The sequence below is a fragment of the Cucurbita moschata genome, unplaced genomic scaffold, assembly GCF_002738365.1.
Source record: "Cucurbita moschata cultivar Rifu unplaced genomic scaffold, Cmos_1.0 Cmo_Scf00024, whole genome shotgun sequence".
Lineage (NCBI taxonomy): Eukaryota > Viridiplantae > Streptophyta > Magnoliopsida > Cucurbitales > Cucurbitaceae > Cucurbita > Cucurbita moschata.
In genome coordinates this window covers 3,316,241-3,325,873 of record NW_019268540.1, presented here as the reverse complement: position 1 = coordinate 3,325,873, position 9,633 = coordinate 3,316,241, and the positions used below count along the sequence as shown (strand labels likewise).

General features: G+C 35.1%; 3 protein-coding genes across 3 annotated transcripts in view; 1 reads left to right on the top strand and 2 right to left on the bottom strand.

Annotated features, from left to right (window-relative positions):
- Positions 1-534: 534 nt before the first annotated feature.
- LOC111460709 (thaumatin-like protein) lies at positions 535-1,580 on the top strand. Its single transcript, XM_023103958.1, has 2 exons — positions 535-752; positions 822-1,580. Exons 1-2 carry the CDS (start codon positions 707-709, stop codon positions 1,481-1,483), a joined length of 708 nt encoding a protein of 235 aa, XP_022959726.1. The 5' UTR covers positions 535-706; the 3' UTR covers positions 1,484-1,580.
- LOC111461158 (transcription factor bHLH130-like) lies at positions 1,573-3,945 on the bottom strand. Its single transcript, XM_023104656.1, has 7 exons — positions 3,939-3,945; positions 3,178-3,630; positions 2,382-2,512; positions 2,140-2,310; positions 1,985-2,050; positions 1,815-1,883; positions 1,573-1,719 (listed from the first exon to the last, which is right to left on the bottom strand). Exons 1-7 carry the CDS (start codon positions 3,943-3,945, stop codon positions 1,669-1,671), a joined length of 948 nt encoding a protein of 315 aa, XP_022960424.1. The 3' UTR covers positions 1,573-1,668.
- A 3,053-nt stretch (positions 3,946-6,998) lies between these two features.
- LOC111460974 (SURP and G-patch domain-containing protein 1-like protein) overlaps positions 6,999-9,633 on the bottom strand; it is a 4,771-nt gene continuing 2,136 nt past the window's right edge. Inside the window, exons 3-9 of the mRNA XM_023104377.1 lie at positions 9,179-9,305; positions 8,922-9,025; positions 8,391-8,558; positions 8,088-8,222; positions 7,789-7,968; positions 7,368-7,546; positions 6,999-7,268 (exon numbers count right to left, since the gene is read on the bottom strand). Of these exons, the coding sequence (XP_022960145.1) occupies positions 7,242-7,268; positions 7,368-7,546; positions 7,789-7,968; positions 8,088-8,222; positions 8,391-8,558; positions 8,922-9,025; positions 9,179-9,305 (920 nt within the window). The 3' untranslated portion in view covers positions 6,999-7,241. The remainder of the gene's footprint in view (positions 7,269-7,367; positions 7,547-7,788; positions 7,969-8,087; positions 8,223-8,390; positions 8,559-8,921; positions 9,026-9,178; positions 9,306-9,633) is intronic.

Sequence of the window (9,633 nt, the reverse complement as noted above, 5' to 3'; positions counted from 1 at the left end):
TATGGATAAGCAAGATTCTTTATTTAAAGAACTCAACTATTCAACCGGAAAAATAGAGGGTTTGATTGGAAAAAAGCTGATTAAATGGACAGGACAATCGGGAAGGGGAGCCCAACATCGATATTGATTTGAACAAAGGAACTCAAATCAAACTGATACCAGAAACCAAAACAGAGATGAAATTCCAGATTGAACAGGTGACTACAAGAAGACATATTGTAACGACTCAAGCCCATCACTAGCAGATATTGTTCTCTTTGGGCTTTCTTTTTCAGGCTTCTTCTCAAGGTTTTTAAAACGCGTCTGCAAAGAGGAGGTTTCCACATCCTCCATTACCCTGTAATCTTGTAGTAGTGTAGTCAAATAGGTAACAAAAATGAATTACAAGAATGAGTAATTATAGCAGTAAATAAAATTTAAATTACACCCAAACAAGTAAAAGATGGAATTTTTTACTCATGCTCACATGATTCTTCACACCATTCAAACGTTTCTCTTTTGGTAATTTTCAAATGCTGAAAAAATTACCATATATATATATAGTCCCATAAAAAACCAGTTGTTTCTTCCAGTTTTCACCCAAATTTGGTAACTTTTCATGGCCAAAAGAATGACAAGTTGAACTTGTTGACTAATTGTGCTGTTTGGCCTTCTTAAAAGCCACCATTCCTGGTTTTCTGCTCAAAGCTAACACTGTGCTGCTCTCATGGAGTTCTCCCTGTTCTTCCTTCTGCTTTCCTGCTTTTTCTTTTGTAATAATCACAAATCTTTCCCTCTTTGATCTCTTTCTCTGTGTTTTGATGGATGTTTTTGTGTTTCAGCCACTGATGCAGCAGTTTTCAGTTTGGTGAACAAATGTAGCGACACGGTATGGCCAGGAATCCAACCAGGAGCAGGGAAGCCTCAGCTAATGAACGGCGGATTTCAGCTGAAACCCGGCGAGACCGTAACGATCAATGCACCTACAGGATGGTCAGGTCGATTCTGGGGTCGACATGGGTGTTCCTTCGATGCCTCTGGCAAAGGGACGTGTGATACAGGCGATTGCGGTGGCGTACTCGAATGCGATGGGGCGGGAGGTACCCCACCTGCTACACTTGCAGAGTTCACCTTAGACAGTCCTAAGGATTTCTATGATGTTAGCCTTGTTGATGGCTATAACATGGAGATTTCGATATCCCCCTCCGGTGGATCGGGGAGTTGTCGAACAGTGAAATGCCTATCGGACTTGAATCAACGATGTCCTAGTGGATTGGAGGTGAAGAAGAAGGGTGTAACCATTGCTTGTAAAAGTGCGTGCTTGGCTTTCGACACGCCGCAGTATTGCTGCACCGGGGCATACGGTAGCCCGCAGACGTGCAAGCCTACGGGTTATTCGAAAGCATTCAAGTCAGCTTGTCCAATGGCTTATAGCTACGCATATGATGATCCAACAAGCATATTTACATGCCAGAATGCTAACTATTCAATTGTCTTTTGTTGAATTGGATCTTATATGGAACTTCTAACATATAATACAATTACACAGACAATCTTCGTAGAATCCTACAATTTTAAACATAGTAAACAACGTTGTTTTGTATTTGTTCTTGGATCTTCATGTTCCTTAAAGCTTACCTATGGTCTGTACAAATTGAAACCAAGCTACAATATACGTGTTTCTTCTTGTTATCGACTCGAGCACAAGCACGCGCATTTCGCATTCGTATCAGTGAGGGTCTGCACCAAAACAAATACAGAGCTTTTCATGAGACAAAAGTGGCAGTTGGATCATCATGTGATTCGATTAACTTAAGGTTGTCTTTAACTGTTACCTTGACCTGTCTCTGCAGGCCTTTGATGTATTCAACGGCCAACTCCAGCATTTCAGCTTTGCTCGTCTGCTGCAAGGAAAGATCGATCGATGGATCGAACGATTTAGTCTTTAAACATTGAAATTGTACGCCGTTAGCACGATGTATCATCGAGAGTCAGGATAAATTACCTTATCCATGTCAGGAAACAGCTCTTGTAGTTTCTTCATTCTTTCACTAATTCGAGTTCTTCTATTCTAAAAATTCAAAAACTTGGAGATTTAAGAATTTGAATGCAGTTAATCAGTGTAGGACAGCGGTTTGATCGAAACAAGACAGGGTTTACCCGCTCGGCAATGCTTCGTGGGTGCGTGGCACATCCACGTTTAGCTCGAATTTGGTGACGAATAGGATGTTCTTGAAATCTAAAAAACTTCTCCACCGGATCATTGTTGAAAGTTATAGGAAAGCTCAAATGATGAGCCAATCCACGATTGTTATTTTCATAGCCAGCATTCTGCAGAACAAAGAACTGTTAAAGTTAAGCCAAATTTGCAGGTTTAAACAACTCACTAAGTTGCATTGTACCTGAGTTTCGAGCACGATCGATGTCGAAAACGTGCGCCCATTGTTATCTCTACCTCTTTTTAAGTCCTTGATTGCAGAGTTATGCCAAGAACTGTTGAGGAAATTGTCATCATATTGCCTCGTCGTATTGCCTGCGGGTCGACATGAGGTTGATCGTTATAAACCCCATTCATTCTAAACTATATAATTCACAAGGTTAGATCTCACATCAGTTAGAGAGTAAAACGAAGCATTTTTTATAAGGGTGTAGAAACCCCTCTCAAGCGTTTTAAAACCTTGAGGGGAATCCCGAAAAGAAAAGTCTGAAGAGAAGAGAACAATATCTACTAGCGGTGGGCTTGACCTATTACAAATGGTATTAGAGCCAGAGGTTGCAGGCGGTGTGCCAGTGAGGACATTGGGTCTCCAAGGGAGTGAATGGTGAGATCCCACATTGGTTGGAGAACAATGGGTTTGGGCTGTTACAATGATATCAGAGCCAAACACTAAATAGTGTACAAACGGTGGGTTTGGGCTGTTACAATGGTATTAGAGCCAGACATCGAATAGTGTACCAGCGGTGGGTTTGGGATGTTACAATGGTATCAGAGCCAGCCAGACATAGAGTACCAACGGTGGGTTTGAGATGTTACAATGGTATCAAAGTCAGGAAGAGTAGTGTACCAGTTGTGGGTTCTGTTAACAAATTAGTGTGCCAACCTCAACGCTGGCCTGAAAAGATTATAATATGTATTTCCACAGAATTTGAAGCAATCAAGTTAATCTAAAACAAAGGGTTTAGACAAAGAAATATTACCATTTTCAGCAGTAAAATTAGAGAAAATCCCAGCAGGAGAGCTACTTTGCCTGAAAAGATTACCGGAATTCCTCGCACCCAAATCCAATTGCATCGAGTTATTCAAATTCATAACCCCCAACGAGTTCCCAATCTGATCTCCACCACCACAATTAACCATCGAACAAGATCGATTAACCACCACAGGGCTCGTAGATCGAATGACCCGATAGTCCTCTGCCCCACTACCGCCGCCGCCGCCATTGTTACTCGGAAGAAGACCTTCAGTTCCATCGAGGAGATTCGCAAACACAGAGGTCGGAGCAGACCAATAGCGCATAAGCCCACCAGCGCTATGGATATTCGTGGAATCGCAGTCCATAAAATCAGGGTATGCCTCTAAACTGTTCGACGAAATTCCAAACCCTAAAAACCTGAAATCGGATGAAACCCAGATGATCAACAAAACCCAATCTGAAAAACAGAGCATAAAAAACACAACACTAAGCTTAATCTACAAACAGGAAGAAAAACATTCAATTCAGAAATCATCATTTTCATTCCATTTTCAATCTTCTCACCTCAAGAACTTTCAAAATTCAGCGAAGAACACGAAAAAATTTGGCTGAATCAGAGAAAACAAAACAGAGCATGAAGCAGTTCGAGCAGTAAAACACTAAGGAGTCTTTGAGTGAAGAAGAGAAGAAGAAGATGGAGCAAGTGGCAATGTCCCATTAAGGCACATGTTCGTTTAATTTAAAGGGTTAATGTTTCATAATTACCCTCCATTCACAGAATTATTACGTCAAATGCCACTAACCAAGACCGAAATCTTGGTCCGTGACGTCAGATTCTCGTTGACCAAAATGGTCATCCTTCGCCCCCTCGTGCTTTCTAATATTTTTTAAATTATTAAAAAAAACGCGTTTAATTTTTAAAATAGACAAATTAATTAATTTTTTTTTTAAGATTCATGCATAATTCTTATTCTAATATTAATTTTAAAAAAGATGAAATTTTATTATTAGAGCTAAAATTGATACCAATTATCAAATTCTAAATTAAAATATATATAATATATTTTTAAAAATTCAAGAAATAAATAAATATTTTAATTGAATGATACTCGTAAATTTTCCAAAAAATATGCTTAGAAATTTTCTTCCTCTGAAAAAAAGCGTTGACTTTCTCATAAAGTTTGAAAACAATGGCATTTCAAATGAATAAAAATTGAATAAATCCAAAAATAATTGACTCGGCCCTTAACTCGCCGAGTCATCCTTCAAAAAAGTCAACCCCACACAGGAGTCAATGCTGCAATTATTTCACCATTTCCTCTCATTATTATTATTATTATTATTATTTTATTATCCTTATTATTATTATTATTTTGGCCTCTTATATTTTGTTCAATTGCTCGAGTTTTCGTATCGTACTCTAAACTTGATTAATAGGGGTCGAAGATGGGAATAAATAATATAAAGAGAAGAAAATAAAATGCAAGAAATTACGAAAAAAAAATTTAATTGTAGGTTGACTTCCATCATAACGTGTACCGTGTTAACGTACTGAATATTAATTCAAGTCAAAAAAATATTACCGTTGCTAATTTGTCGGAGTCTTCACCATCAAAATATTAAAATAAGATTAAAAATAAACGTTTCCTACCTAATTTTTAATTCCTATTAAAGTGGGGACTAATTAAACAAAGATAAAGTCAACTAATTCATTAGATCAAGAGGACGTCATTAATAACAGCTATGCAACGCTGAACAATGTCGTTTTATGATTATATAAAATATATGAATGTGAATTAAAAATTTCACGTAGTACCTACATGAGCATTTATTTATTAAATTAATTTTTATACTAAACTATTTTTTCTTCACCCATAATTAATAAATACATTAAGAAAATGATTATTTATATAAACAAATAAAAGAAATCTACAAAAGATTAGTTTTAAAAGATTTAAAATTAATTAATTTTTGGAGACATTTCACCTTCTCATTTTCTTTATTATTTTTTCTTATTATTAAATTTTTAGTTCGGTCGAATTGAATAATAAATATTGATAAATAATAATGAATGACGAAACTAAATTTTTAAAAATGAACTAAAAAATTATTTAAAAATAAATTAAAAGGTAATTGATTAAGATGTTAATTTTAATTAAAACAGTCTACTCCTAAAGAACACACATGGCTAAACACAAATATTTAATAAAATGTTCCACTTAATTAATTAGGATCTTAATTTTAATATTTATTTAAATTAATTTATGAAAAATAAAAAAATAAAAATAAAAATAATGAAGTCCTTTAATCTATTCTATTTGTTAAGATCAATTAAGACAAAAATAATAATAATAAATTTTTTTTTTATTATACTTAATTTATGATTTTTAAAGTACAATGATTATTTTAATTTCATTTTTTTTTTAAAATTGACCTTTTCGAAGAGATGTTAAAAGTCATTTAAAAAATTAATATAATTATTTTTTCATGCATTGTTATAGGGGAGAATAAATGGTTGAAATTACCTATTTATCCAATACGTTTATTTAAAAGTCAATTTTTAAATTAATTATTGAATTTAAAACTAAATTATTATAATTGGAAGTACTTGCTTAATACTTTGTAGTATACGCAATTATTAAAATTCAGACTTGAAAATGAGACATTATAAAGAGTCAGCCAAATCAGTTTAGCCAACTTAATGCGACCATTTACTATGTTTGGATTTTTTTTATAATTTAATTATCGAATTACCATTTATTTAATTATAATTTCGGTATGGTCAAACTCTTATATATTTACTATTTATGTTTAAAAAAATAATCACGTTTTTTACGCCTCCAATAATAAAATAATGTTCGTTTAAAATTTTATATTTAAGTTACGTATATATTAATGTGAGATCATGATATTTTTTTTTTATCTTAAATACTTATGACTTATAGACTTTGACTACTCAATTTACGTTTGATAGGTAAAAAAAATATTGACATATCACTTTATATTTTTGTTACATTTATATTTCCTAGTCATGACATCAAACCATGGTAGCCAAGAAACAATGTATGCATGATCTATATTTCCCACCCGAACTCCTCTAAGTTAAGATTACTTTCTATTCTCATTTTTTCAGAAGATCATAGATATATAAGTGAATAATAATATCTTCATTAGTAAGAATAAATGATGAGAGATTAGGCCAAAAGTGAAGTATATATCATTGTAGAAATATGTGATTGTTCGTGTATTTTTAAGTGATGGGTGGTTAATTTTTTTTTTTTCATTTTAAAAATAGAACAGAAAAGAAAATAAAAGTAGGACTTTTGTGAAGCTCCTAATATCTCCATTATATGAGTGAATTTGATAATGTAAATTAATACAATAAAGAATATGCACTATCATTGGAATGAACTTGAAAAATACACCCATCACATTCCATGACCTAAAAAAAACAGCTCATAACTCATGAGATCATCAATGATAAAAGATACTTATATAAATGTTAAACTCAAACAAGTTGAAGAGGAAGAATGTAGAAGGGTGATATGTATCATTAACAAATTATCATTTCTCATTTCTCATCTTCTTCATGTGTTCATGTAATCGATCCACCTCTAACAGATGTCTTTTTCGAGACTTCCCCTTAAGGTTTTTAAAACACATCTACTAGGAAGAAGTTTCCGAATTTCACAATCTACCTCTCTTTGGGATCTACAGCCCTCACTGGTACTTATTCCCGATAGGAGATTTCACAGCTTAGCTTTACATCCATCCTCATCGAGATTTAACTACTGTTCGGATGCATGAATATATTATACATTCAGGTTGATAGGTACCCCACCATGATTTCAAATGAGGTTTCGAAAATATTGATTAATCAAGGAAAAGTTACAAACAAAAGAATGAGAAAAAGAAGCAAGTCTAGTATCTATTTATTGAGTTAAGAAATTAATTGTGACACAATAGATGATGTGAATTTCCATTTCCACAACGTAGTAGTTGGTTTTTCTCATAAGTTTCAAACACAGCCAGAATGGTCATAACGCCTTGTAGAAGAACCGTCGTTGTTCAATAGTATGCTTTCCGAGGGTTGTTCTACCAAAACCAAGAAAACAACGTGCATCAAAACTACTTTGATTTCCATAGGCATCAATCAAGTAAGAAACTTCAAGCTAAAATGGGAGTGATGATTACCAGTGGATTTGGTCTGTAACGATAACCAAGCATCATACGCTTCTTGTACTGCTCATATATATCGTCTTCGGGAGTCACCTCACCGGGTTGATGAGCTCCAACACCCAAGTTATTCATTTTTACATCACCTGCCATTATAGGATCTGAAATGCCACTCTTGGAGCTTCCCAGACCCTCACCTGCGATTCTCTTGCCAGTTTTAGTAGGGTTCCTCCGTTAAGAAATGAACTTTCAAAGTAACGGGAGTTGGGAATCATAATCTAAACTTATGGTTGAATATAAGCTCCAGAAGAAGAAATCTAATGACTTCTCAAAGGCTTCAGGAAAGGGAAATAAAGATGGATCTAATTAAAAAAGAGCTAAATTATAAGGCGATTTAGCATTGTTAAGTCCAATGGTTTATGTAAAGGAGAGGGAGAACCTTCTTTCCATCCCATTTTAGATAGGAGTCTGTGCCCCACATTATCAGCCTGAATTTTAGCCTTATCAGCGGCTTCTCTAGAAAATTTTCGGGCAGATGCATCATTGCATGTAGCTAAGAACTTTTCAAGCTCCTCATCAGGAATGAAGTCACCCATGTGATGCCCCCTTTTGCCTGAAGCTGCAGATCACCCCCAGAAATGAAAAGAAAGGAAGTTCAGGCAATAACACCAATAAAGCCAAAAGCTACATTAATAATGATTAACGGTCAACCAGTTACACCCCAGCAGGTATTGATACCTTGAAGAGAAGCAGGAGGAGGCATTTCATCTTTTGACAGTTTAGGTTGTCTCATCCTCTCTTTGCTGGCAGCTTTCTTCATGTAGAATTCCATCATTGCAATTGGATCTCCACTTGGTGATGACCTAGATTCACCTTAAAGTGCAAAAACCACAAGCCCAATTACAATGTCAATTCATTGATCATGGTGAGCACTGAACAGCGTTCAGATAAATTTCTCCCACAATTTCAGATATAAAAGATGCCCATTTTCCCTACTCTCTCATTTTTCCATACCCATAACAAAAGGAAGAAGCATGCTACCTGTCCTTTCAGACCATGCAGTAGTATTAGATGAACCCACGGAAGCTCTTGAATCTTCAGATGGTTCGTATAAAGCAGAGGCAGGAGTTCGATAATTTGATGAGGAAGGCTGCTGGAAAGATTTCTGGGAACCAATCTTTGGCTTAGATGTTTGCGTGCTCCCACCATCTACAAATAGAAAAAGAGAAAGTGAATGTGAAAAAACAATTCAATATCCCAAATAAGCAGCCCCTATAATGTCTTTCATAAAAAATGAGACCTTGTATTTCATAGGAAAAAATTTACAAGAAAAATAAGAAAAGAAGTCGTATCCAAGAATACATTTCTTTTAATCCCAAAAGTTCTACAACTTGATACCTAAAGATCGTCAAATTTAAAAGTACACAATTGCCTTGTCCCTAAGAAATTTGAGGAAATTTTTTTAGAAAAACAAAACAAAACTAACAACACAATGTAACACACAATTTTCATTATGACATCAATTCTTGCTTTCAACAAATAGAATATGAGAATCAAGAGGGAAGCCCAAACCATTTGATGATTTAGATTCGATGGTCTGTGAAAGAACTTTTTCTTCTTCAGCTAGCTGATATTCATAATATTTGTAATCTGCAGAACTCTCATCAAACAGAAATCTGCAAACATGATAGACATTTTATTAATAGATGATTTTTGAGAAGCTAAACATCAAATACCAATAGAAGCCGTAGGTACTAGAAAGAAGTAGCAGGAAGGGAAATGTTATGAGGCATATCTCCAGGATTTTTTTAAACACAGCAAGAACTTACTTAAAAGGTGTATCTCCAGGATTTTTTTGGCGAGTAACATGCTCAAATTGCCTTCCATGTTTAGCCACAAAACTTGCTAGCTTGTCAGCAACTTTCTTCACTGTAGGATCACTTGGTGAAGGTGGTGCTGCATATCACTTATAAAACTGATTAATACCAAGAGCATGAACAAGTGAATGCAAATTACTCTTGCAGCAGGCTGCTACATATTCCAATTCTTTCATTGAACATCTCTTCCACCAATGTTGAAAGGTACTAAAGGTATACACTGCATTCATGAGACAAGAAATTTTCAAGAGTGCTTTGTACTCTACATCTGAAGCAGTCCAAGCTTTAGAAGAGATCTAAACTCACGGTCCCAACAAAAGACAATGCAGTGAATTGAAGGAAAATGGACTAAGACCTACGTGGTAATTCTATGATGCCCAACACCCCCCCCCCCCCCCCCCCCCCCC

Bases quoted from the DNA above. Each gene is read 5' to 3' on its own strand.
- LOC111460709 (XM_023103958.1), top strand. From the start codon at position 707: ATGGAGTTCTCCCTGTTCTTCCTTCTGCTTTCCTGCTTTTTCTTTT. The intron at 753-821 runs GTAATAATCACA...TTTGTGTTTCAG, and splicing joins GCTTTCCTGCTTTTTCTTTT to CCACTGATGCAGCAGTTTTC.
- LOC111461158 (XM_023104656.1), bottom strand. The intron at 2,311-2,381 runs GTACAATGCAAC...TTTGTTCTGCAG, and splicing joins CGATCGTGCTCGAAACTCAG to AATGCTGGCTATGAAAATAA. The intron at 1,720-1,814 runs GTAACAGTTAAA...GTTTTGGTGCAG, and splicing joins GCCTGCAGAGACAGGTCAAG to ACCCTCACTGATACGAATGC.